This window comes from Clinocottus analis, unplaced genomic scaffold (genome assembly GCF_023055335.1).
Source record: "Clinocottus analis isolate CAN_PGR_092001 unplaced genomic scaffold, fCliAna1.0.p SCAF_3, whole genome shotgun sequence".
Classification (NCBI taxonomy): domain Eukaryota; kingdom Metazoa; phylum Chordata; class Actinopteri; order Perciformes; family Cottidae; genus Clinocottus; species Clinocottus analis.
Window position 1 is genome coordinate 1,046,777 of NW_027176042.1, and position 27,232 is coordinate 1,074,008.

The 27,232-nt window shown below is 43.9% G+C and overlaps 4 protein-coding genes across 5 annotated transcripts; 2 read left to right on the forward strand and 2 right to left on the reverse strand.

Annotated features, from left to right (window-relative positions):
- Nucleotides 1-17: 17 nt before the first annotated feature.
- Nucleotides 18-1,148, reverse strand: LOC137796499 (protein S100-B-like). Its single transcript, XM_068594466.1, has 3 exons — nt 1,075-1,148; nt 493-636; nt 18-196 (listed from the first exon to the last, which is right to left on the reverse strand). Exons 1-3 carry the CDS (start codon nt 1,078-1,080, stop codon nt 47-49), a joined length of 300 nt encoding a protein of 99 aa, XP_068450567.1. The 5' UTR covers nt 1,081-1,148; the 3' UTR covers nt 18-46.
- Nucleotides 1,149-2,782: 1,634 nt separating this feature from the next.
- inpp1 (inositol polyphosphate-1-phosphatase) lies at nt 2,783-8,144 on the forward strand. Its single transcript, XM_068593492.1, has 6 exons — nt 2,783-3,025; nt 3,715-3,920; nt 4,015-4,075; nt 5,333-5,533; nt 5,623-5,797; nt 6,516-8,144. Exons 2-6 carry the CDS (start codon nt 3,717-3,719, stop codon nt 7,006-7,008), a joined length of 1,134 nt encoding a protein of 377 aa, XP_068449593.1. The 5' UTR covers nt 2,783-3,025; nt 3,715-3,716; the 3' UTR covers nt 7,009-8,144.
- dnajc14 (DnaJ (Hsp40) homolog, subfamily C, member 14) lies at nt 8,008-17,800 on the reverse strand. The gene is made up of 7 exons (XM_068593489.1): nt 17,042-17,800; nt 14,929-16,361; nt 14,706-14,812; nt 13,713-13,832; nt 13,415-13,575; nt 12,358-12,460; nt 8,008-11,132 (listed from the first exon to the last, which is right to left on the reverse strand). Exons 2-7 carry the CDS (start codon nt 16,147-16,149, stop codon nt 10,814-10,816), a joined length of 2,031 nt encoding a protein of 676 aa, XP_068449590.1. The 5' UTR covers nt 16,150-16,361; nt 17,042-17,800; the 3' UTR covers nt 8,008-10,813.
- nab2 (NGFI-A binding protein 2 (EGR1 binding protein 2)) lies at nt 17,789-26,920 on the forward strand. 2 transcript variants are annotated; one of them, XM_068593490.1, is made up of 9 exons: nt 17,789-18,015; nt 19,279-19,638; nt 19,861-19,959; nt 20,248-21,161; nt 21,315-21,448; nt 22,520-22,571; nt 22,693-22,807; nt 22,912-23,097; nt 25,335-26,920. In XM_068593490.1, exons 4-9 carry the CDS (start codon nt 20,259-20,261, stop codon nt 25,430-25,432), a joined length of 1,488 nt encoding a protein of 495 aa, XP_068449591.1. In that variant the 5' UTR covers nt 17,789-18,015; nt 19,279-19,638; nt 19,861-19,959; nt 20,248-20,258; the 3' UTR covers nt 25,433-26,920. The 2 variants fall into 2 exon arrangements, with proteins under 2 accessions (XP_068449591.1, XP_068449592.1); XM_068593491.1 differs by having other exon boundaries at nt 19,279-19,568.
- Nucleotides 26,921-27,232: the final 312 nt, after the last annotated feature.

Genomic DNA, 27,232 nt, shown 5'->3' on the forward strand with positions numbered 1-27,232 from the left:
CCTTTGTAATCCTTCAATGTTTAATGAGTAATGACACGCTAACTATTTATTGCGACTGTTTCGGGGCGAAGAGCTCGTGGCATGCCGAGGTAACCATGGCGATGAGGTTGATGAACTCTTTGAAGTCGATCTCCAGATCTTCGTTCTGATCGAGGTCGGCAAAGAGCTCGTCCAGAGTCTCGTTCTCGTGGATTTTCTGTTCAGCGGGAAAAATTTGAAAGACGGTGAACCATTTACTTTATTTTATATTATGAAACTAAAAGTCCTGTAGCAACGCTTGTGACAAAAAATGCTCATTAAACACCAGAAAACATATTTGTAGAGTAAAATAAAACTGAAGGTTTTGATAAATAATGTCTGGCATATTAAGTATCCAAGGTTTACCTATAATAATACATCATTGACTGTAATCTGCTGGTTGCATTTCATTTATAGTGCAAAGTGATGAAGAACATGCTATTTATATTTATTCATTTTACTTCCATAACTCACCAGGATGAAATTACTCATCTCACTGTTAATGAGATCTTTCAGCTCTGCTTTCTTCAGGTTGCACTTGTAACTGGAGTATTTGTGGAAAACCTTGATTATAGTGACCATGCCACATTCCAGGTCGGACATTTTCTTCTTTGAGGCCTGCAACAAACAATTTCAATTTTAAAAGATTCAAGATATTTTAAATGTCATGTACACATATAACAAAGTTACTTGTACAATGAGAAGCTTATTTTGCTGTCCTCCTAATAATCAAATTACAATAAAGGGTAAAAAAATAAAAAATAAGGCACAAAACATAGTAGAGGTATTGCACAAGAAAAAATACAAAAGCATGAGTATTTTGTGATAGAGATCAAATATGAAATACATTGTAACACGATGCATTCACTTTACTTATTGAACTAAGTGAAATATTTGTATATACATTGAAAAATAAGTATATATAGAAAACATGTGCCTTTAGTTGAATAGTATGGGTTTGTTTGAAGCATGCTGGGGCTTTAACCCCATCACTGAAACCTCAGAATACCAAGTTAAGTTCACCTTAAGCTAAAAACATGTATTCAAGTGTCTTACCGCCATCTGAAGAAACTCCTCCGTCCTGTAAGGATCCTGCTGTATATGAGCCCGATGTCTTATCCAGCAGTGTGTCGACAGCCTCGCCCAATCTACTGTAGACACTAAACTGTATTGATCAACGGTTTCTCATCGGCTGCGCTCCGCGTAATGGACGACTAATGGCGATAAGAGCTTCCACCAAGAAACATTGGCTCTTAAAATGAACCATTTGATGTAAGTTTCTCCAATTACACATTTATGTGTGAGTGTGTGTGTGAGCAATTCAGTATATGAACTGCATTATGGGAGATTTCCCCATTTTAAATGTTGCATGTGCCCCTTGTGGTCTGTTAAAGGCCGCTGTGGTTTTGGGTCTTCCCGGTAATGTTTGGCACAGGAAGTCTACAGTTTTCTATAAAAACGATCTTGTGCATTCATGTCACACATCAAAAGTTCTTTGGGCACAAATAAGGTTTAATAGTACATTTATTATTGGTATTACTGCCCCAAGCATGTGCACAAAGTATGTTTAGTTCCCCCTTTCTTCTCTCTTATAAACTTTAGGTATGATCACCTGAGCTTTATTAGTAAACATAAGTATTACAATTGTAATGAATATGGTTTGGGAATTTATAATATTTGTTCCCAAGCAATAATTCCCCACACTTAGTTTCTGGTAACTTCGTTAAGTTCTCATAATATGTATATAGAATAATATATTCATGAATGTAAAGACAATAACTGAAGCTCTCAGAGTGCAAGTGGATGAAAGTCACTGTCAAAAGATGTGTTACTGAGTTAAGCTTGGAAACTATTTTCTGTCCTTTCTTTTAATTGAAGCTTTGAATTCAATTAAACGTAATCACTTTGTTCAGTTCCATTCATTTCAGTCTAACTGTTGTATGTTGAGTCCTGACTTGATCACCTCACTTTATTTTATGTAGCCCAGAATCATACAATTACAAATTTGCCTCAGAGGGCTTTACAATCTGTACACATACAACATCTGTTCTCTGTCCTGGGACCTCACATCGGATCAGGAACAACTCCCCCAAAAAACAGGAGGCCGGGAGGAAGGAGACAGGAGGCAAGAGGGCAGTAGGCCAGAGGGCAGGAAGCAGGAGGCAGGGATGCAGGAGGCCAGAGGGCAGGAAGCCACCGTGCAGGAGACAGGAGGCAGGAGGGCATAAGGCTGGAGGCTGGGGTGCAGGAAGCAGGAGACAGGGGGCAGGAGACAGGAGGCAGGAGGGCATAAGGCTGGAGGCTGGGGTGCAGGAAGCAGGAGACAGGGGGCAGGAGACAGGAGGCAGGAGGGCATAAGGCTGGAGGCTAGGGTGCAGGACACAGGAGGCAGGAGGCCGTAGATCACTGAATACAATGAATGTACGGACGCAATCAAAATGAAAGACGACCAAATACATATTTTTGCATCGATTGCCCTCATGCCTACGTTTTGATGCTAAAATCAATCCTCTAACCAACAAAAGCAAAAACTGAAAAATTATGCTTCTGCTTAAATGACAGGTTGTAAGTAGATTTGTTAAAAAAAAATTTTTTTTTTTTTTTAAAAACACAACTCCCAGCCAAGATAACCTGAAATAACCGTGTAAAGCTTGAATTTCCCAGTCGCATTTGAACGCAGCGCCGCCGCACTTCCGGTGGTCCGCGCCTTGTTTAAAGAGCCCACCGGGAGCTCTCTGGTTTCGCGCCCGTCTCCGCCCCCTGGCTGCCGGCCTGGCCGTGAGGTGTACCCGCCCTTCCGTCGAGGCGGAACTCGCGCTGACGTAAAGAAACCAGAGCAGGCGGACGTCACGTCGGGGTTAATTAGGCGTTTTTTTTAACACCACTGTTTCACTGAAACTCCCCGTCCTCTCGCAACTGAATCCTCCGCGTTTTGGTGACTGTAGGACGGAAGAAAAAAGCTTCCGACCGCGACGGACGAGAGCGGGAAAAACGCACCTGGGTTTTGGTGAGGTTTCTATCATCTTACGGGGCTTTTTTATTGTGTCCCCTCGCGTTTTGAACCCATTTGCTATCTAAAAAGAAAAAAATGCTAAGCTAAACCCGAGCAAATCTGCTCACCGGGACGTCAAAACCAGTGACGTTGAACCAGTTAGCTGACTGGAGTCAAGTTGAATGCAGTTAAAACAACCATATTTATATTAATTCATTTTAATGTAGGCCGTTTTTCCATCATCGGCTCACATAATAACACTCCTCTGACGTTAGTAATAGCACCCAGCAGTGTGTAGGTGGCACTAAATCGGTCCGTTATGGTATTTTATCCCCCTTTTTTTACTGTAAAATGACAGTTTAGCTATATAATAAGATGTTCATGCTCTCTGAGTTATTACTTAGTTTTTTTGGAAAGGATTTAGAGCTGCATGTCTGTAAAGACTTCAGCAGAGATGCAAACACATGAAGCCTCTTTCCTCCCTCACACCATCTTTTTTTTTTCTTTTTACAGAAATGCCCTGTTTTCATTTTGAAGCTATAATTAGCTCGGTATGTGCAAGTGTGACCTGCATGGCCTCATTCCCCTCCTTAGACACAGACACACACACACACACACACACACACACACACACACACACACACACACAGAGTTTCCACGTCTCCATGTTGCCTTAAACCCCTCTCTCTCTCCTCTCTGTTCAGGCATGGCTGATCTTCTGAGGCTGCTGCTCCGGGTGGCCGAGAAAGCGGCGAACGTGGCTCGCGTCTGCAGGCAGGAGGGTCCGCTGTTTGAGCTGCTGGTCCAGGAGAAGACCGGCGACGACAAGAACAAGAAGTTCGTCCAGGACTTCAAGACGCTCGCCGACGTGGTGATCCAGGAGATGATCCGGCACGACGTCGGCGCTCAGGTAGGAGAAGAGTCCAAGCGTGGACTTTGTGAATTTAACTTTGAGGAGGATTGTAATCGTGTGCTGTCTTTTTTTTTTAATTTTCTTTTGACAGTTCCCTGAGATGGCGGCCTTCATCCATGGAGAGGAGTCCAACAAATTTGAAAATGGGCTTGGTAATGACTTGATATTGTTCTCACTACACAGTCATGTGACTTTGGATGTCTTCAAGGTTAAAGCAGACACTCCATATCCTTGTGTCGTGGGAATATTCTCAATCTAGCGCTCCTCTCGAGTCCTTCTGCAACAGTTGAGATTCAGATTTGTATTTTAAGCAGTTTATCAGTTTTAATTTCCCTTCCACAAATTAGGAGGAATGTGAAATGCATCTCAATATTGAAGGTGTGTGGAAAAACTATCCTGCCCCGAGGTCCAGGATGTCCCACAGGGACAAAGACAAACACATTGAGTAAGATCATAAAAGTACTGTATCAACAAGGCCGGTCTGTCCTTCTTGTAGTGAACGATATTAGAGCTGCAAACGACTCATTGTTTGGTTGGAAAACAGTGAACAACTATTTGCTAAAGCTTAACCGGTCGTCTTCACCCGTTTCGTTTGACCAGTCCAAATCCCTCAAATATTTAGTTTACTAATATCACATGAGACAAATAAAATAAGGCTTTTCTTTACATTTGAGAAGCTTGAACCAGAAATCGTACATCCTCTAAATATGACCGTGATTATAGGATTTCCTTCCGTTTAGCAGATTATTTTCTAGGGCCTGTAATGTGATGAACATTTGGTTTAATCTAAAGTTAGCTGGCTTTTGGTAGGATATGTCTTCATGTCATCATTCTGCTTTTGGCGCAAATAGACACATCACTTCCTCTAAAAACACATCGGCAGCTGCTCGTCCAGCTGTAACTTCTCTTTCCTTCTTTTTTAGTTTTCCTCCCAATGCAGCGTTTTCAGCTTGAGCTTCACAATAAACTGATGAAGAACTTGAAGCAGACGATTAGTAATTGTAATCGTTTTTTTACGTGTTTACAGGAAACATCTGAAACACTATCGTCTGGGTTAACATCACACATCAGGATCATCATCACGCTGGTTATTTATATCCATCATTTGATCCACCCGTATAATAAATAAATGCTAATAAATAAATAAATAATGCTCTGCAGATAGACTATTTGTTTCTCGACGATCATGTGGTACATATTCAAAAATAAAACTGATAATCAAATCTTCAGTAATCTGCTCTTTGAACCTCACAGTGACCAAAGCTTCTTTCATTGAAATAATCAGAATACACAGATGATGATCGCATCAAATGTTTTTCAGCTCACTGCACATTGCGCTGTGTAAATATTTACTTTTAATAATTCATAATAAGTACTTAAAGGAAGCCTCGCCGCCTCTGTGTCTCCAGGAGAGAGCGTGACGGTCACGGTGTGCGCTACGCAGGAGGAGACGGCGGCGCTGCTGGCCGCGGTGCTGGACGGCGACCACACGGCGGCGTCTCTGCTGGCGCGAGCGATCCACCAAGACCCGGCGAGCATCGACGCCGACACGGACGGGCTGACGCTGCCCGTCGGCCCGTCCGAGCTCGGCATCTGGATCGACCCCATAGGTGAGAGGCGTCCGACGCGCCGGACGATTCCAGAAAACCCGCCGCGGGGAGTTTTGAGCCTCGTCTCCTTCTTGTCGTTTCGCATTCAGACGCCACCAGCCAGTACATCGAGGGCAGGGAGGAGGTGCTGGAGGAGGGCCACCTGGCCCCGTCGGGGCTGCACTGCGCTCTGGTCCTCATCGGGGTTTACCTCCGGAGCACCGGCGAGCCCGTCATGGGCGTCATCAACCAGCCGTTCAACCACAAAGACCCGGCAGGAGGAGGGTAAGCTTCAAAATAAAAAGATCTGCAATCTGTCTTCTTCGAGTTGGGGGTGGAGCAGACTTCATTGTGTTGACAACTCAATGACATGCGGTCCAGTAAAACACTATGACCTCATTACTAAAACGTACAGTGTGATTAACACCTCTATGACGGCGTGTGCAGAAACTTTACATTACATGCATCGTAAAAGTAAACTTCCTAGCAGAGGAGTCGTATTTTAAAGTGGCCACAGTGTTGTCTTTCTCTGGCAAACAGTCTTGCGGCTGCATTAATATTTATATAATACTTATTAAGACAAACCGTCTGGCTTATCAGAATCAAACGACTGAAACCGTGAGCGCCGTCTGACTCAGAGCAGATACTGCGAGCGCAAATCAAACAACTGTGGCGCGTGTTTAGACGAGGAGGTGACTCACTTCGACGGAAACCCCTGAACCCTGCGAACAACTATGTAAACAAGAAGTTAGGAACTTTATGGCACGGCCACCTTTTAAACGACAACGCGGCTGTAACTGATATGTCGACGGGAACTGTGAACAATTGGCGGCGTGCAAGGACTCGCTCACGGAGAATTATCACCTGAATCTGCAGCTCTCCTCAGCTTTCAGGAGCCGTTGAGAAAAAGCTCTTAAAAAAAAAAGCCACTGTACACGACCGACTTGGCACCAAATTATTTAGAAAAGGTCAAGTAAAACCTACTCATTGTTTGCGTTCACAGCTGGCGGGGGAAGCATTTCTGGGGCGTGTCCTGCGGCGGCGTCGACGTCTGCTCGGTGTCCCGGCCGAAGGGCGGCGCGGGGCTGTCGGCGGTGCTGAGCTCCAGCGAGAAGCCGGTGGTGAAGGAGGCCCTGACCGCGCTGTGCGGCGCCGACAAGCTGATGTACGCCTCGGGAGCCGGCTACAAGATCCTGTGCGTCATCCAGGGCCTGGCCGACGTGTACGTCCTCTCGGAGGGGAGCACCTTCAAGTGGGACTCCTGCGCGCCTCACGCTCTGCTGCGGGCCCTCGGCGGCGGCGTGGCGGACCTGACCAAGTGTCTGCGGTCCGGCTCCGGGGCGCAGGACCCCCAGATAGAACTGACCTACCACCAGCCCTGCGCCGAGTGCAAAGGAGCCGAGCGCTGGGCTAACCGCGGCGGCCTGGTGGCTTATCGGGACCGGTCGCAGCTTCTCGCCGCCGTCGGACCTCTGAAAGACAAGCTGCTGGTTTAAGGAGAGCGGCGATGTAAGCGGCACAAGCTGAAGCAGTTATTGCTGCATATATATCATATTCATTCTATATTAGTAGAGAAAGAAGGACGGGAGGGGGGGACAGGTTGAAATATTTTAAATATCAATACTACGGGCTTATTTTTAACAGATATATTTGTAAGTGTGTGATGAACATCCGGTCTGGGCTAAATGTTTTCAAATATTTTTTTTTTTAATTTCAGGTTAAAAAGATTTGTTCAGAGAGATGAGTAGAGAAATGTTGAATTTTATATACAAAGAGAGCTGGGAAAATGCTGTTTCAGATTAAAACTATCAGTGCGTCAGGGAAGTGGAGGGCAAAGTGTGGAGAGAGGGACAGGAAACGGTTTGCAGCCACAGATCGACATCACAATGTCTCTCTGTTGACTTCTTATGCGCCGCGATGATCCAATACGTCGGCATTATGCGTGAATTTTGTTTAATTTGTTGTGTAAAAGCTTTGTGACGGTGTGTCTGCAGACAGCGCTCACTGCTGGACGGCTGAGGAACGCTTACGGAGAGACTTAAAGACGGCTTCTGACCCATCTGAAGGATTTCTTTGGGCTTTAATGAAGTTGCAGTTATAATACAATGTTTTTTTTCCACCCTATCTAACCTGTAAAAGGTTATAAGTCAAGTGAGCGACTCAGTAATCTGCACTTCTTTAAAACCACTCCTTTTAAGGAGCAGAAGCGTCGACGTGCCCTCTTTCCGTGGCCAAAGTACCATCAGTTGAGGTCAGAGGATGGAAAATCCTTATGAGGTAAAGCAGTGACTGTGCGTTTACTGTCAATTTTGAATATGAAGTGTGGGACCTATGCAGGCTAACAAGCTCCTCGAACACTGAATTCTTACCAAGATGTTTGTAATGACGTGTAATCATTTGTCAGTGTATGTTTATACGGTTTAGCTTTGATATGCATTGTGAAATAACAGATATTTTATGGCTAAGCCTTTGGAGCATGAAACAGAACAACAATGTGCATATAGGAAATCCTCTTTATTTTGAAAACCAGAGTAAGCAGGGGGGGGGGAAGAAACCCAACAGTGATATCTTTAAAAACTGTCTGCCAGCCAGGGAACTCGCCTCTGAACTCCCCACAAGAAGAAAAAGAAAACCCTGATGATTGTCAGATATTATTTTTTTTTTTTGCAATATTTCTGCATATTCTGTTTAAAAACTTGGAAAGAAAAGAAATCGGAAGCGTCGGCTCTTTCATTGACCTCGACCCGCTACCTTGACATACACCCGTGTACATTCTCAAGTCGAGGTGTGGAAGACAACACTCTGCTTGACGCCGTCGAACCAGTTTCAAATATGACGATTCAAAACCATCTGAAGAGGTGGGCAGGAACTTAAGATATTAAAATGAGCCTGAATGAGTATTTGAGATGGAAAAACATTGTTTTTTTATTTTTTATCTGCAACTAATTAGCCAAATTTGTTACAAAAGTAATTTGTTTCACTCAGTAAAAATTGGACTTTAACCCTCGTCAAATTAAAATATTGAATTTTGAGTTGGTTTCATTAAAAAAAAAAAAAAGGGTTTTAATTGACAGCAGCTTGATAAAGTCTGAAAAAACTGCTCCAACGCACATGAAAGAAACAAGCAAACATGTCAGACGTCACGTCCCGCTGCAATGAGCTCAAACACAAAGATTTAACTTTTCAAACTACCAGAAACAAAAATGATGCATCACAATGCCATATTTCTGAGCGCTGGGTTTCTCCAGAGTGCAACTCAATTGTTCGTCCTAAAATCCTGTCAGTCATTTAACCAAAAACAATATCTTAAATTGCAAATGAGCCGTTAGCTTAGCGAGCAGGAGTGCGCTTCCACTAAAGGACGACTGTTCAAACCCCTCCGATGTTAACACGGTGTGCAAATCAACAAAAACAGTGAACATGAACCGTCGATATATAAAAAAATAGCTTTTTATCAAATGCCTCATCGCAAACATTTGCCATTTCACTACACTCTCACAATCTTCACATATCAGGTGTAAACAATAACAGCTCGGTTGTCTTCATCACATTATATCTATGCAAGAACCATATCAAGAAACAAAACCCCAAATACAACTAATTATCTTTTTTTTTTCCTGTGACTTTGACATTTTGAAAGCTGAACCACAACCAGAAGAAAACCCTGACCGCAAAAAAATTAAGATTATTGTATGTGTAAGCAATCAGCTGAAAACATGATAAAAAAAAACATACTATCAGCTCTACACCCTCAGGTGTAAGGCTATTATTTATTATTATTTATTTTTTAAGATGCCTGGCATCAAATGGCTTTTAACAAGCTGATAAAAAGTGTTCAAATTTGCTGTGGAATGTAAATTTTTCAGTGGCACGACTTAAAAGAACTACATGACAGTAACATATTGTACATTTTGCAAATTGCATGATATTTTTGACTGTCGGCTTATTCCAGGCTCACTGTGAACATCAATAATAAACAAATTAAAATAATGCTGATGTGAATAAAACATTGTAAGTTTACGTTACAGGTCAGGCTCGCCTCAGTATTTTGACGTTTCCATTGTTGCGTTACGCTTTGAACCAACAGGGGGCAGTGTAGAGCGAGCAGACGTGGGCTTCAAATAACCAATAAATCTCCCCGGCGCAGAGAAAGATCAACATTTCAAAATGTCAAGGTGTCACTTTAAAGTTGAGACCTTCTCAACGGGTGATCAGTTCAACAGAAACACAACCGAACTCATTCCTGCTTTTACATTTTGAACCTGAAACAATAAACAGCAGGTTTTAGCGTGTTAGAGTCAGCAGAGCGCGAAACAAAAACAATAAAACGCTTGATCATTTTCAGTGGCTCTTGAAAAGAGAAGTCTAGAAATGTAGGACGAGATTCTCTAGTCATCGCCACACAAATATCACCAACAATTCTGCACAAAAATGGCCAAATCTTCATATCGTAATAACTTTGAACGGATTTGTTTAAACATATCTCAACCCTGAAACTTAATTTCTAGAGAGCACAAGTTTACTCTCGAATGATTCGGTTGACTTTCACGTGAGTCTGAAGTCCTGCCGTCTGTAGGCTGGATTGCTACGTTCACAGCAAAAGCGTTGCAAATTTTCGCAACGCTTTTGTTGTGAACGTAGCGTTCCTCTCTGATTTCACTGTAAAAGCAGAAAGCTCTCTCTCAAAACACTATTTTCTGTACTTTTCTTTAAATTTAGTTCGGATGTGTTTTCATTCATTCCTGAAACACAGTGGGTGAGATGCATTGTGGGTGAGTAACCACCGACAAAGTGAAGCATTAACTTCATCATCTTGATTAAAGTGATCCGTAACTCTCTTCAGGTGTCACTCTGTCTGGAACCAACGTCGTAATCCAACCACGTACAAAAAAAAACAACAAAAAACAACTAAAGTGATTAAACCAAAGTATTAAAATGCAAGTGAATAAATCATGCATTGCAGGATTTGGCAGGAATTTATGAAAAGGAAAACGTTTCATTACAGCGTCCCGGTAAGGATTTCAATGCCAAGGCTACCGTCATCTTAAAAGACAAACAAAAAAACAATGAGGTGACATGAGAGGTGAAGCACCGTCACCATCACCTCTTCAACCCTTCAATACTTGTTCAGTCAACAGGCTCCTCCCACCATACAGTCTCTCTCTCGCTGCTCTGGCTGATCCGACCACAGCCGTACAAATTATCTCCAGTTCAGATCTTGGCATGCCGACGGGCAGGCGAGAGACAAAAACATGGCCGCTGTGTGGTGTGTGTCTGTGTTGGGGGGGGGGTCAACAGACTTCACTTCTGGAAGGGCTTGCGGACCTTCTTCCTCCTTCTGGGCGGTTTGCCGCTTTCGGCCCACGGCTCGCTGGCCTCTGGACGTGGAACGCCCGGATTGTAGAAACCCGTCTGGCTCGGGGGAGGGGAGAAGGGGGGCGGCCCGGCTCCGGGTCCGGCTCCGGGTCCGGCTCCAGGCGGGTGATGAGGCGGCGGACCCGACGGGAAGAAGCCCCCGTTGGCGGCCATGTCGTTCGGAGGTCCGCCCTTGAAGATGCGGTTGAAGAAGTCTTGCAAATCCGCGGGGTTGGTCGGACTCGCGGCGTGCTCTGAGGGCGTCCTGGAAGTACAAGATGGAAAGTACAGAAATCTTTATGGCTGGAGCCTCGACTGAAATGACGGTCATATTGGCAACAGCATATGAGCAGCGTAAATTATGACGAAAGGAAAGGATATGCGATTGGAACATAAAGCGCATTCAAAATGGCCGCCGTATAGGTTTCTTTTCGTTAACGTCACTATCACAACAGGAAGTCCCTCCTGCACCACACACTGTAACACACATTTATCACAAAGGGGCAGGAAAACAAATGAGAAAAACATGAAGTTATTAGGAGGGGAAAGGTTGGCAGAATCAATAACTTCTTTCAAATTACTTGTTATGCAATTTTTATAGAATTGCTTTTAAGTGATGTCGTCCTTTTATTTCATCCTATGCAGGTCTTTTGTTCCCTGATTTTTATTTATTTATGCATTTGTTTTCTATTCCATTTGCTCTTATTGGTTATTTGTTTGGTTTTGTTGTATTCATTTCCTTTATGGTGTGGTCCTTTTTTGTTTACCAGTATTGACGTTATATAGGTGCGATATAAATAAAGTTATTATTACATGTTGTAATGTTAAAAAAAAACTCATTTCTCCACACACTGTCCAAATGAACATAGGTATTCATCCTCTGTCTGAGAAGCTGAAATTTAGCATCATTAAAGTCTCAAAAGAGCCCAGACTGCTCTCATGCGTCTGCACGCTCAGCGTTCCTGCACCTTCATTACAGCCAGTAAACACCTGTGAGCTGCACTGACCGTCTGTCTGTCGCGTCGCTGTGACGCCTCAACCTCACCAGAGTCCTACAGCTCATTTAAAAAGCCACAGTGTCTGAAAACATGTTCTGATTATGATTTATCAACATTATTCATCACGAGAACTAAAATACATAAAGGGCATTAAACTCCTCTTTTTTTTTTTAAGAAAACAGGTTTTACAAAAGAGGTGAGCTGGGTCATATCCACATCATTTTGTTTCAGAAATTGAGATAATGCAACACTTTCCATAGCACCATGTGTCTAAAGGAGGACTCAAACTATGGCAGATGTTCCAGATCTGTAAATTTCCCCGAAATTATCTGGCCAATTAGTTTCTGAGCCGAAAGACACATGCCTGAGCGAGGAAGAGAAGGACAAAGTAGTAAATGCTTTACAAGGCTGTAAAAAACACACTGCATTGAATAAAATCCAGCACCATGAAGCTGAAACAAGCGCACACTCGTCTCACTCGGAAAGACGTACCTGTGTCGTGTGGAGTTGCTGTTGTTTTTGGAACCAAAAGAGATGTGGTAGGGCACTCGGTGCGTGTCGGGAGAGATGCCTATTCGCTGGCAACCTGCCCACTCTGAAACACAACAACACGACAACATCTCACATGACTGACAGAGAAAAAAGTGTATCCAGGAAATACTCTGAATCTGTGCTTCACCCACAACATTATCTTGTTTACATTAGTTACTCGCCCCGTGTCACCTTGAAATCTTAAATAGTTTCTCTACAGTGAACAAAGAAAGAAACGTCTTGATGAATTGACATCAGGCGCTTTCAAACTCTCGCACGACTCGTGCGGTACAATCCAAGTCTCCTTTAAATCGAGTCACATGCGCTTGCATTGAAACCTCACGACGCTTGTGACTCATCTGGACTCACACGGACAAATAAAGTGAGCGTGTTGGTGTTTTAAAAATAGTATGATTTCAGCAAAGATGCATGTGTTTGGCAAGTAATACGTATAGATCTGCGTAAATGATAGAGGTGGGGGAAAAAAATCGATACCGCACAGTATCGCGATATTTTGCGTGGTGATATTGTATCGATACACAGAAGCCGAGTATCGATCTTTTATTTAATCAATTCTAAACGTTTTTGGCCCTAAATTAGTAAAATCAAGTTATTTTTTGTTGACAAAGCTTTCCTTTGGGGACAAATTGCAGTTGGAAAAAAGTTAATAAATCGCAATATATCGCAATACTAAATATATCGCAGTATCGTGATAATATCGTATCGGGATTAAGTATTGTGACAATATTCTATCGTGGGACCTCTGGTGATTTCCCACCCCTCGTAAATGAGTCTTACTGCACGATCATACTGCACCAGTTGTGAGAGAGTTTGTCAGCGGTTGTTTAGTGTAGTATAGTAGGAATTCAAGGTAACACAAGGTGCTGGTATTCCTTTAACCTGCAAATACAAGCACTGAAATGCTGGTTGCTGATAAGATACATGAGCTCATGCAAACTACAGGATGTGTTACAGTTTAGTTACTCATAAGAGGAAGCAGATAGATCCTCGCGCTCACCTGTAATATCAAACACCTTGCCATCCATACAGGCAAAGTATGTGATACGTAGGCCCAACATGCTGGACTCCGCCCACAGGTCCCCCTCCTCAGCACTGTGGCAACAGTTGCACTCGGCACAGAACCGGGCCTCCGCGGGCTCACGATCCATCTCGAACCGCCTGGAACAGACACACAGGTAACGGAGGAAACGCGCCTGTCGTGAACATTTATGTGATTCAGTTGTGTGTTTTGCAGACTGTTTCAATTCAGTCCAAGGGAAATACTTTGAGTCTACTTCAGTTGATGAGCAACATACTTGTGTTTGCCTTCACACTTGGTGCACATCATAGTGTTCATGGCTTCTTTCAGGTCATCCTGCAGTTTGGTGAGAAACTCGTTCATGGACTTTGAGAGCTCGGTCGCTGCCATGCGCTTCCTGCGTGGGAACGAAACAGACAGACAAGTTTGTGACACATAAACGTCACAAGGCCTTGAGAGGCAAACTCACTCAAAACTCAAAAGTGTCAAAACACTGCACGTCTTAAACCCGTTGAAAACTGTGGAACCAATTCTGTCTCCAGACTTCCTTTTCCCTGTTTGAGTCGTCGTAGGAACCCTAAATTAATTACAATACTTGTGTTTATTGTATGCATTTGTTCAGCAAAGTCTTGGAAAAAAACTTATATCTGTACAAAAATCACTTTAAAAGATATTTTGATCGTAACTATGAGCATCCAGCATTATATGAGCCAGATTCCCCAAAAAGCGTCAATAAGACACCTTTTTGGAAAGATTAGGACCTAAATAATCTGAATCCGCAACAAAGATCATAATAAAACAAAGTCTTGTCCTGTTAGGAAGAAGTTTCTGTCAAAAAACTGCGTCGTGCGGTTAAAAAATGGAAAAAATATTTTGTATTTTACGCCAAAATATTGTCTGAATGGGGCATGCTGAGACTTAAAATGAGCGTGGGAGGATTTTTGCACAGTTTCACAGTTTCCAAAAGGTTAACGCAATAGACCAAGAATAGTTCCAGTTAATCTCTATTGACTATCGCTTATTTACATATGTTGAAATTGTCGGAAACTTGAATTAGGTACAAATGATGCAGGACGGAGTCCACTGTGGAGCTCATGCAATCCACAGCAGTGGTTAACAAAAGTTATTACCAAACTAGTGATACAACTTTCCAAGTGCAGGAAAAACTAATTATTAGGTATGACTGTAACTGGAAAAGCTGTTTTGAAAAACTACTACTGCTACTAGATAAATGTTTTTGAGGACATTTGTTTTTTTTCTGTGTACTCACAACTCGTACTCTCGTCGTGTCTCTGGGTTACTGACGATATCCCAGGCTGCCCGCAGTACTTTGAACGCCTCTCCAGCTCGTGGGTGTTTATTCTTGTCTGGATGGACCTGAAGAAGAAAGCACAGATGTAAAGGCTGTATTAGTAAAGGAGAGAAAGCCTTTAATACATTCGTCAGTCATTAATTCGAGCATCCAATAGTATTTTCGACTCAGCTGCAGTCACCTGGACAGCCAGCTGCCTGTAGGCCTTCTTCAGTTCGGCCTCAGTGGCGTGGACCTCCACACCGAGCACCGTGAAGGGGTCAAGCTCATCCTCTGGTACTTCAGCCAAGGCCAGCAGTCTCTCCAGCTCCTGACCCGGCTGGCTTCTCCCCGCTCTGCCGGGTGAGTCGGGGCTGGACGGTGGAACTCGGCCGTGCCTCCTAAACCTGCTTCGGACTCTCTCCAGCAGGGACGCCGCTCCCTTCCAAAGCCTCGACTCCTGAAAAGCTGTCCAATAGCGCTTTGCCCTCTCCCCGCCAAGACGAACCAACGCTCTCTTTGCCCACTGGAAGCCGAGAATAACCAAAGTGCAGAAAAGTCTCAAACAAAATAAGGCAGCTGTTTTTACCCACTTTACTGACCGGACTATTTTATCCAGCATGTCCGTTCCTGTGCCGGCAGTCCATTTCAGAATCCGACTAGCGTCCGCCTTCAATCCTCCTACATCCGTGATCTTCGCGAGGAGCCGCTGCCCAAAGTTGTAGAGTTTCACCGCTCCAGTCTCCACACCGACTCCGCAATTGTGAGTCAATGTGACGATAATCTCAATCATCATGTGGACGCAGGAGACGCACCAGAAGCTCAGGGACTCCGAGAGCATCTCCTTGAAAGCCAAGACGAGCTGGTTGCCCGTCCGCCTGCGGCCTCGGTTCTGCTGATGGTGGTGGTGGTTACGTCTGCGGGTCTGCTTGTGCCGCCCACCACTCGACATCACGTTGCCTTTTTGGATGGAGGAGAACGCACTTTGACCGCTCTGCTCCGCGACGGACCCGCTGAGCCTCAATTTGCATCTCCGCCCCGGCCCCATGTTCCTCCAGCCAGACTCCCCGTTCATGTGCTGCTCCTTCGCGGCTTCATCCTCTTCTTGATTTATAATGTGCGGGTTCTCGTGATCTGCGGCGTCGTCGTGCTCAAACCCATCTGAAGCCTCCTCGGTATCCTCTTTGGCCTCTGTAGATCCACAATACTCCGCTTCAGCGGCTGCAGAGTCTTGTTGAGGGGCTGGATTTGGGGAGTCCTGAGATTTGAGGTGGGCTTCCTTTTCCTCCAGCTCACATTCGTCCTCAGTCCGTTTGGCCTCCCACTGATTAGACTCACCTATTGAGGTTGAGTCACCATCAGGGATCTCCTCGTCAGCATCTGCAACGCCGTCCATCGCCTTTTCAGCTGCTTCTCGCTCCATCTTCCTCACAGCGGTTTGATTGAAGAGCTGCGAAATCGGAATCTCAAGGAAGAATATCTAGATCCGTAATCGGTGGCAAAATCTTCCCCAGGCTCTCATGAAAAGGTGAGGCTGGGGGCTCCTGAGCATCGATCTCTGGTCCACCATATCAGCAGCTGCATCCAGGTGTCAAAAGGGTTTTACACACCAAGCATCATGTGTCCGGTCCTTACCTGGAAATCAACACATAGAATGAATTGTGAATATGCAAAAATAAATGAGGAAATATATTTCTATCAGTCTTTATTCATATTACAATAACTGAAACAAAGGGATTTCCCATAAGATAATAGAAATTGTCAAAGATCAGAAGCTTTGCTGTACTGGTAAATCCATGCTAATTCCTTGTGTTGGACCATTGTTGATGCTGGACGTCCAATCTTTGCATCAATGTGATGAAATATCCATATTTATTTATTTGGATTTTTACAACAGACACTGGCATTTATTGTCGACTGTTTCTCAATTGAATATTCAATAAAAGATACTGTATCACAGTGCATATGAACCTAGCAGTATAAAATGACACGTACCACAATAAAAGATAAAGCGAAGGAAAGGTTACTTGATTACCTGATAGGTGTATCAACAGAAACAGATTCTGAATTCAAATTTACTTATCAAACATTCACTTGTTCCAGCCTGTGATAAGATCAGGATATGCTATTGTAAGTTGAATATCTTTGGACTCGTGCTGTTGGTCAAACAAGACCTGTGCCAGCTATATATATATATATATATATATATATATATATATATATATATATATATATATATATATATATATATAACGTCATAGACTAAACACTTGATTAAACAATTGACAAAAAACAATAATAGTTTGTAGTTTTACCTTCCACCTGCTGCTATGATGAGGCGATACATTCAGAGTTCACTACTACTCGCTTCTGAAGAAGCTTTTCCTGAATAAATAATAAACTAAGCACGAATGGGTCGTGGCATTAATTAATGATTAACATAATAAACATGTGATGGAGCTGCGTGACCTTGTCCGTCCAGTCGTTGTAGAGGAAAAGGTAAAATTAGGCACTTGCCTTAACATGAGCGCGTGTAACAGTGCACGAGACATTGCATTCAGCTAGCCAGAGGACCGCGGTGCGTTCAGGGGCTAGCTAGCAACCTGAATTAACGTTTCGCCTTTCAGAAGCGATGAAAAACGAGAAGAGTAGACTTCATAAAGCGGTGAATCGACAAACTGACTGGATTAATATATATATATTTAACTCTGACAGCACAACCAGTTGTTTTTAAGGCGGCTAATGTTAGCAGACAGACAGGGAGTTAGCGTGAAGCCGCAGGATGACGGACAGGCGCTATAATTAGCTCTCTTCTGGCTGGATAACCTGACAGCATCTCGACTGAATAACGTATCAAACGAAGATTAAACGACAGCACAGCTGCACACTGTTCACGTCTTTAGCTAGCAGACAGCAAGCCGAGCAGTTAACTGTTAGCTAATAACAGCAGCGAGCTGGACTAGCTAATATCCCCTTCCTGTGGGGTTTGACGAGCAAGCAAAGGCATGTTTTGGACACCGGACCGCACCATCAAGAAGGCAAATTACTTGCATTTTGCATTCAAATAAACTAAATGTCGTATATACCTCTTAGATAACTGTGTAACCTTGTTTGTTAACAGACAGCCAAGTGCCCGTGTTGTTTTTTTTAGCCACTTCTTCTTCTCCTGCTCCTTTTCCTACTTTCTTCCAGTTTCTTCTTCCTCCTCCTCCCCCTGCTTCTTCTTCGTGGGTTTTCGACTGTCGGCACACAACTCAGAAAACCTCTGCTGCCGCCCATTGATTTCTTGGTAATGCTGATAATAAAGAATCAACCTTGCCATATAAAAACATATTTTCCTATACATATTTAGTATTGTATATATTATTACACTATACCTGTAAAATCAAATATACAGTTTAAAGTTTGCCCTCATCTTTTTCATAAATCTTAGGAAGCTTGAGTGTATATAATAACCATAGCCTAATACAGAACTTTACAAAAAACATTTGGTCAAGGTCCCTTATTATTTCAATTTAAGGGCACTCTTGGGTCTACAAAATGTATTGCAATTAATTTCCTCTAAGACAATAGTGTGCTTCCGACTGGTCGAGGAAGGCCTTTGCTTGTATTCATAAGATAAGGCCCCCAAGGTGCATGGTTAGGACCTTTACAATTTGTTGGGAAATTGCTTGCTGAAGTTTTTAAACCCTTATGATTGGGGAAAAGTAATTACTATGAATTCATGACTTGACTGCCGTATTCACCTGCCTCAGCAAACATTAGACCAGTTTTCGTTTCTCTCCAGTGTCCCAATTATAGGCTTGAGTGGAAATAGTTTGGATGTACACATACATGCTCAACTTGATGCATCTTCTTTAAGGCAAAGATAACGGCATTTTTTTCCAGTTTGGGTATTTGACTTCCCATTCAGTCTGATCTTAATCTGCAAACTTAATCCTGAATCATCAAATCAAAAATAATTAATAATAATTAATAGACAAAACACAATACATACTCTGTAAATAGTAAACTTCCTAAAAGACAGATATCTGATCTTCGTTCATGTTTACGTTGGTTGTTTTTTAATCTTGAAACCTGGTGAAGTGAAGAATATATGCACAATAAATGTCATGCATGTGCAGTCCCTTTGTGTGTGCGGTGTGGCATATTAGGCAAATAGCATGATTATAAAACAGGAGAGTAAAAACCCCTGGGTTGTACGCAAATATATGAATTAAAGGTGCACTGAGCAGTAAATGATATCCTTCAAGAATTACCAGTGCAGTTTAGGGGACACTTAAGGCTAACTGATATTGTTAATAATTTCATAAACAATTTGTTGGTGAATTGTCAATTTAAATTCGCAAAGAACAACCATAAAAAAAAAACACCACAGTAAAAAGTAACGACTGCGTTTCACTTGAACTCTCAGAATAGTTTACGACCACCCACCACCTCTTAAAAGCAAATCGTTAAAAACCCACATCTGCCACCAACCCTGTCTCCTTGTTCATCGGTCTCTAAATAAGTCTACATAGTGTTTGCTGACTGACTGCTTTTTTTTTTTTAGGGGTCTTCTTTTCTTTCTCATGGCGAAGCTGTGGGAACCCCCTTCAGCTTTCAGCTGCTTCTGCATAAAAGACCCATCTTGAAGACGCACAGGGTTAATTTCCGAGCCCCCACCACTACCACCCACATCTCCAATTTGAAAGCCGCCTCTCTACCGGGAGAGGAAGGCTCTTTTTCGGTCAGATGGCGTGCTGCAGTCCGCCCCCGTCATTCTCCAGCCCACACAGACAGGGCAGCCAGCAACCAATACGCTGCGCCGGAGGAGGATTTCTGCCAGTGATTTCAGACGAGGTACGATACGCAAAGGAGGATTTACTACGCCAATCTGAGCCGGGGAAGCTTTTCGGCGAGAGGTAACTGGGTAAGAAAGAAATCGGATAAAAAAAACTGCGATGTGTCTTTGAGGAGGGTGTTTTCTGCGAACATCTGGCTCAGGAATACTTGCGTCTATAGTCGATGTTTTTTCTTTTCTTTTCTGAGACGAAGACGATGATCCAAGTGTTTCTACTTTAGTGCCATTTCAATGTAACGTGCTTTTGTCTCGTCGATCAGCGGAAATATTTCTTTTTAATTTCTTCACCAGTTTCACTCCGGGAGGAACGACCTGTGACATCGGTGATTAGGAGAGATCTCTTTCCGTAAAACCACTCTCTGCACATCCGTCCACCTGACCTGAAAAAGGGTAAGAGATGTTTATATGTTCTCACACATCCATTATATAAGATCTTAAATCCAAAAACTTTTTTCAAAAACGTGAAAATAGTTTGCCAGTGGAGAAACTATTCTGCTCCAAGGCATGCATTCACTTCCTGTATTCATCTATTTGCATGAGCGAGTCATCAAGATAACATACTTTAAGTATGCAGGTGCATTCCGGATGGCACAATCTTGATCTAAATAAATCAACTTGTACAAGATGTCTCTACCCGCAGGTTTCACGTCTTTACTTTCTCCTGCCTAAACTTTTCAGAGCCGTGTGCCATGTCTCTGCCACGCACACTCGGGGAGTTGCAGCTCTATCGGGTGCTGCAGAGGGCCAACCTGCTGGCCTATTACGAAACCTTCATCCAGCAGGGTGGTGACGACGTGCAGCAGCTCTGTGAGGCGGCAGAGGAGGAGTTCCTGGAGATCATGGCGTTAGTTGGCATGGCCACCAAGCCGCTGCATGTGCGTAGGCTCCAGAAGGCGCTCCGAGACTGGGCGGCGAACCCCGCCCTCTTCAGCCAGCCCGTCTCCAACGTTCCTCTCGGGGGCATCCCGCTCTTCAAGGTGGACGGGGCGGCCGGCGGGCCCAGGAAGTCTGTGAGCAACGGGCAGCCGGGGTCACCGTGCGACAGGGAAGATCGGGCGTGTCTTACGCCCATGCACAGCGGCAGCCCGAGAAGCCCGTGCTCTCAGGCGTCCCCGCAGCCGCAAGACACACACTACAGGGAAAAGCTGTCTCCCATGGACCCGCACTGGCTCAGCCCGGAGCCCGATGGGAACTGCACCTTGACGTCCGCGTCCGGACCGGAGGAGGAGCCGCCCAGCCCGCCGCTGCCGTCGACGTGTCCCCCGGGTCCCTCCACGTCTCCGAGCCCCTCGGCTTCGTTCGTCCCGTCGGCGTCGGCGCTCTCGGCCTGGCCCGGGGGCCAGCTGGACGGGGAGACGGCGAGGGCGGTGGTGGAGAGCGTGGACCGGCTCCTCAGGACCCTGCCCAGGTCGGACCCGGCGGAGGTGAAGACTCTGCTCAGGATGAACAAGAAGATGGCAAAGACCGTGGGACACATCTTCAAAATGGGGTCCCAGGACGCGAACAAGGAAGAAGAGATCCGGAAGTACAGTCTCATTTACGGCCGCTTTGACTCCAAGAGGAGGGAGGGGAAGCAGCTCACGCACCACGAGGTAAAAAAGCACCAAAGACCAGAACAAAGATGTAATGAAGAAGGCAGCTGCAATCATAAATATACATTTCAAAACAAAGTATGTGATTCCTCTATTGTCTGCATATTTTTCACAGTGTCCGTCCCTCCTTCATTCAGTGCTTTTCCTCCTCAGTTGATCATCAATGAAGCTGCAGCCCAGTTCTGCATGCGGGACAATGCCCTCCTGCTGAGACGGGTGGAGCTCTTTTCTTTGGCTCGGCAGGTGGCGAGAAAATGTGCCTACACCTCCACACTAAAGCACGCAAGGTAAGGGCACCGCCTTCAGAGCGGAGAGAGATCTGCTCACCAGAAACCAGCGACCAGCACTACCTCGCCGAAAAATGTAGTTTGGATTTGAAGTCGGCACCCTCCACGGCGACGTGGCGATTCTTAAAATACTATGTAGAGCAGCGTCTTGTTATAATAAGCAACATTGGAAATAAATGAAATCACATCGTAGCTGAAGAAGGCACTTATGATTCATCGTTCCACCGGCGCATTCAATTTCTCAATGAACCTGGTTCGGCTCACAACGGGAATTAAGCTTCAACCTCTGGAGTGAGAGTATATTGAGCTAACGCGCAGGAGAACACAAAACCCCTCCGGCTTTGTGGACTTGCACAGGTTTTTTTGCCCCGATAATCGTTGTGAAATTAGCAGTTTTCCATCAATTCTGAGTCATGAATGAGTTCCAGAAAAAAACAACAAAGGGCTTGTGAAATTCTTGTTGTTTATTAGATTTAAAAAGTGTTTCGAATGCCCCGGTTTAGCAGTGTCTTAATCTGGATATTATTACATGTTTTTATATTTATTTACTAGTCCAATGATGAAGATCAAATACACAAATGCAAAGACAAAAGTCTCCCTCGTGCTCATTATATATGAAATGTATTTTCAGGCTGCCATAAAAAAAAACTGTCCAGGGACAGCAGATGAAAATTAGCCTCTCTGGCTAACTTACAGGTGTACTGTTGATCAGTGTGTATTGTCCCTGTAAAATAAACAAATAAACAAAAAAAATATATACTTAAAATGTCATGGAAAATTGACGAGAAACATCCAATATATATTTGCATAGAAATAATCCAATAGTTCAGTAAAAGTTGAAGTGGCTTCTCTTCTCTCGCTGCATCTTGCACAAAACCACCTGCTTGATTCTACTAAAGAAAATCATAAATCAAGGGCCATGACTGGCTTTTCATCTGCTGATGGAGATCTCGCAGTTAAAAGCTTTTTGCAAAAAACACTTTAAGTGGACCGTGAGTCAAGATCTATTTTGGTCCAATAACACGTCAAGAAGGAATCTTCATGTTGGCTCCACTGTCTCTCTTCCTGCAGGACAAACGCAGATGACAACAGTGCGGCGTCTCAGAAGAGAGCGAGATATGAGGTGAGTCAACGACGATGTGTGCAACCTCCTCACGGATGAACGTGTGATTCAAACGGAGCCAAAGTTCAGGTCGCTTGAAGCGGCGCGAGCAGCGCCACATTGACGGCGATGTGCTTTTTAGGTCACCGGGCCCGAGAGCGTGTCGCTGGTTCTCGGAGTCGAGGGCTCGGAGGGCTCGGCCCAGAGGGCGGACGACGACAGCTTATCTGCGGAGAGCGTCGACAGCGTGTCTCATGGTAAAGACTCCTGATGTATGTCGTACGAGACCTTTTCATTGTCACAGCTGAAAGCCGCTCTGCGGTCGAATGCATTTGACACCCAAATCTGTCCGTCCCCGTAGACATCGGCTCGCAGTGCAACCAGTCTCCGTCCCCCCGCCCCCACGCCGACGCGTCCAACCCCGCCAGCTGGAGCCGCCATCTCATACAGCAAACGCTGATGGACGAAGGCTTGCGATTGGCTCGGATGGTGTCGCACGATCGGGCCGGCAAGATCAGCCTAGCGTCAGAAAGGACGCACGCCGCAGGTGACTTTTCCAATCACGACTCCGCGATAATATGTCTTCAATGATGGACGCTGAATAAAAAGTTATTTTGCAGTATTTGTCCAACTTTGTTCAGGTTAAAGTTTGACATTTTGGGAAATACACTTTTTAAGTTTTCTGGCAGAGTTAGATTCAATAATCAATACTATTACCTATATTTAAACGATAGATGTGTGTCCGCCTGTTAGCTTAGCATAACGCAAAGACTGCAAATAAGCCTCTTTCCAAAACAAGACCCACTTATTGGCTCCTGTATAACTCACATTGACACGCTTTGTCATGTTTACTGAAGAAAGAAATATGTCTTTAATTGCTGAATTATTTCTTGGCTAGAAGCAGTTTTACAATAAAGTTTTTAAGAGATTAAAGAAGGAATGTACAATATGCAGGCCAGCTGTTTCCCTCAATCTTCAAGCTAAGCTAAGCGTCTGCCGACGTTTGCTTTATATTTAATGAACAGACATTACTGTCAATCTTCTCATCTAAGTGCAAAAAAAGTAATTACGCTTATTTCCCAAAATATTAAACAATTTCTTAAAGTTGGAATCTGAGGAGGGGGGGAATAAAAAGAGATGCTGGGGTTGAATTGAAAATGATAGACAGACTTCCTGACCTTTCCTAACAATGAATAATTTATAGCTCTACAGCTTGAACTGTATGAGTCACAATCTCTCTGAGGTGACGCCTCCCACCACGCACAGCTGAACTTCACCAGACTGTAAATTAGAGAGGATAGAAGTTAGAAGGGGAAACAGAAGGAGGTGTAGAGAGATACAGAGAGAGAGGAAAAGAGTGAGAGGAGGGGGTGTTACACTGTTATAGCACTTATTTAATACCCTGTTACTGTTGCATTTTTCTGATGCATCACAGCTTCTCACAGGAAAAGAGAAGAAGAAGAAGAAGAAGGAAAAAAAAGCAAGCGATCTCGGCAAGCTAGTGGTTCTGGGCTTGCGATAGCCAGTTCGAATAGAGATGAAGCGAAAAGGAGAAGAAAGCCAGCAAAAGACATGAGGGGGCGGGGAGGGGAGGGGAGGGGAAGGATAGGAAGTACTCTGTGGGCGGCAGGATCGGACCCCCCCTTCCCTCGCCAGAGGACTGACGTCAGAGTGTGTTAGGTGCGTGGGCTGAAGGGCGGGATGGATGGGCGTGGGGGCGAAGGAGTGGGAGGTAATTGGAGGGGCGTTGCATTGACTCACCAAGCGACAGTGTACAAAAATAAAAACTGTGGGCAGAGAAATGGCACAGTCTTTTTTATACATCTTCTCCCTCTACCAAAAAGGACTGCGAAAACAACAAAAAAATGACATATGTCCCATCTCTGACGTCGGTCTCCCTCTCTTCATCGTGGTTTTTTTATCTCCCTATCTCCCTCATAAAGTTTTTCTCACTTCCTGTCAATGCCGCTATTTTGCTTATCCTCCGTCATATCATCAGGATATCGTTCATTCTCATTTAAACATTTAAAAAACAATTGAAGCGAAAACCACGTGTGTTTTCTTTCCGTGGATGTCACTGAACATGCGCTATTAAGTTCTTGCGTTATCACAAAACACATGCCTGCACACACGGGGGGTTTGTTAATGTGCAAACAAAGAAAGACATACTCAATAAATGAATATGTGCTTCAAGTGTACAACCTTTCCTGCTAAGCAATGACTGCGCATCAGAGGTCATTGTTATAATATAAATACTCTATAAACACCAACTTCTGTTTGATTTATTGATGCATTTTGTCCTCTTGATGTGTTTACTGCATGACTGCCGCATCAGCAGCTTAAGACTTGTGGTACTACACGAGTGTTTTATGTTCTTCAGCAGCTTGTGTTGGTCACATAAACCATCATGACTTCACTGCACGTGGGAGAGTTTCTCGCTGAATTCCCCAAACTATTTCTCAAAGGTCTCTAAACACCAGTTGCATCTTGATTACTCTGCCTCTTCACATATTATTTAACCTTTAAATCATTATTTAAAACACTGTCAGTCTGGTTGTGAAATTGTTTATCCATCCATGCAAAAACTCATGAAGCTAGACATATTTTTCTTTAATTTCCCACAGCACACAGTAGTTTTACTGACATTTGATCCATTATTGACCTGAATGCCTCTGGACTCGCTGTTCGAGCTCTTTATGTACTTTTCATTGGTTCTCTCAACTAGGATTTGTGACTCCAAAGTAAATTTTGGCACCAGGTCTGATTGTAAACTTCTCTCCACAGACCATGACGGTAAAGTGGAGAGGCGGAGCTTGATAACGGCGTGCAGGAGCAGCAGCCCCTGCATCACCAAAGACGACTCTAATCACCGGGGGAAATAAAAAAAAACGTGCATCTTTTGTCAGGGGAACTTGTCCTCGCGTCCGCCGCTGAACTCCACTCAGAGTCTGCTCCACCGGCTGCCGCCGATGACGTCTGATGAGAGACAAGACTCTTTTCCGCTTCAAAATCAACGCAGCGATTGTCCAAATTTACCAGCCACGGCTCTCATGAGCCTGCAGTGACTCCTGAACACGGACACCTTGGATCAGAAATGCTCTGATTTGACTTCACGTTCAGTAAATGTTTAGAGGGAGACACTTTTTTTGTTGATTTTCTTTCGACATATCCTGACGATTTTAGCTGATAGTGGAATAATGTAGTGATTTTAACAGGGGAAAAGTGTATTTATATGTCCGTGTGTTGACAGGGCCAGCTGCTTCAGATGGGTTCGACACAGCAGGGGGCACTGCTACTTTGAAATTGACAACTTACTGTTATTGTCAAGGAAAAGGTGGTTTCATCGGAAGACTTTTTCTGTCCGTTTTCAGCAACTCGCAATCTAAAAAAAACTTTTTTTGTTAAATCACTCTCAGCGGCTCATTGCCCTCAGGAAAAAAAATGTTTGTTCTGTTTAGATCACACGCTGATCTAAATATTCCCAGAGCGTAGAATCAAACCGCTGTCGGGTCCGGAGGCCTTTTGTCCTTTGCTGCATTGTCTAATCGCCCATGAGTTTTAAAAAACACATCGCTGAGGGTTATGAGCTGTAAAGACGAAGGTCTTCAGCATCCTCTCCCTCTGATATTTTGCACAAGCAACTGGAATTTTGTAAGAAACTTCAGGCTTTTCATTGTCTTGAATTATGTGAAAATGTACGCAGAACACCTAAATCTAAACGAGGTAGCATGAGACGAGAACACTAATGCTTTATTGTTAACCTCTCAGTTGCCTCTCACGCATCAGGTTTGAGCTCCAGGGGCCCTCATCTTCACTTTAATGTGACTCCCAAAAGGTGCCACTGTGCACCCTGTGTGAGGAGACTGTATTCAAAACTAACTTGCAAGATTTAGAGAGCTTTTTTCAACAACAACAAAAAAATCGCTGATTATTGTTGATTTATTTAGGTGTAGTGGAAACATATGACAACGTGTTGTTGGGAAGATTCCTGTAGTTGCAAGATATTAATTATGCATCGTATTTCAGTTTCTCTCTTTGGTCCTTTAAGGCTTATTAATTAGGGTGACTAATCTTTCTTTTTCTAATCTTTAGACATACAAAAAACAACACACACACATGCAGATTTTGACAGCAGCTCCTGCGAGATCCATCAGCCTATTCGTCCCCGTTTGAAATTGTTCCTACGTATTGACTTCATGTAACGACAAGGCTCGTGTTGATAATGGCTAAAAAAAAAAAAGGATTTGTGTCTACGTAATCACAGCGTGTCTGTGAGGTTAGCTCGCTGTGCATCAGTGACACCTGCCTGTAACCTCCTCAGTTTATTATGTTGCTACACAGATTATTTATTTTGTTACATTTCAATAAATGTTATTTTATTGCTTAAAGTGTGTTGCATTGTATTCCACAAAGAATCCTTTTTTCTTCTTCTTCTTCTTCTTGGCAATTGTGATGTGTGGAAGAGGCTGCAGGAACTGCGTCACAGAGGCAGCAACACCTCTGCTGTCGTCTGGTTTGTTGCACTCACGCTCTGCCTCAAAGCCGACATGACTCACCTGTACCAGCGATGTCATCAGCGCTCACACACACACAGACACACACACCCACACACCCTCCCTCGCTTGATTTTTAGACAGAGAAGTTACAATCCAAACATCAAACAACCTCAAGCTTTTTGTATG

Bases quoted from the DNA above. Each gene is read 5' to 3' on its own strand.
- dnajc14 (XM_068593489.1), bottom strand. From the start codon at position 16,149: ATGGAGCGAGAAGCAGCTGAAAAGGCGATGGACGGCGTTGCAGATGCT. The intron at 13,576-13,712 runs GTATGTTGCTCA...TGTCTGTTCCAG, and splicing joins AAGTGTGAAGGCAAACACAA to GCGGTTCGAGATGGATCGTG. The intron at 11,133-12,357 runs GTACGTCTTTCC...TTGTACTTCCAG, and splicing joins AGCAACTCCACACGACACAG to GACGCCCTCAGAGCACGCCG.
- LOC137796499 (XM_068594466.1), bottom strand. The intron at 197-492 runs GTGAGTTATGGA...CCCGCTGAACAG, and splicing joins AGATGAGTAATTTCATCCTG to AAAATCCACGAGAACGAGAC.
- inpp1 (XM_068593492.1), top strand. From the start codon at position 3,717: ATGGCTGATCTTCTGAGGCTGCTGCTCCGGGTGGCCGAGAAAGCGGCG. The intron at 3,921-4,014 runs GTAGGAGAAGAG...TTCTTTTGACAG, and splicing joins GGCACGACGTCGGCGCTCAG to TTCCCTGAGATGGCGGCCTT. The intron at 5,798-6,515 runs GTAAGCTTCAAA...TTGCGTTCACAG, and splicing joins AAAGACCCGGCAGGAGGAGG to CTGGCGGGGGAAGCATTTCT.
- nab2 (XM_068593490.1), top strand. From the start codon at position 20,259: ATGTCTCTGCCACGCACACTCGGGGAGTTGCAGCTCTATCGGGTGCTG. The intron at 21,449-22,519 runs GTAAGGGCACCG...CTCTTCCTGCAG, and splicing joins TCCACACTAAAGCACGCAAG to GACAAACGCAGATGACAACA. The intron at 22,808-22,911 runs GTAAAGACTCCT...CCGTCCCCGTAG, and splicing joins CGTCGACAGCGTGTCTCATG to ACATCGGCTCGCAGTGCAAC.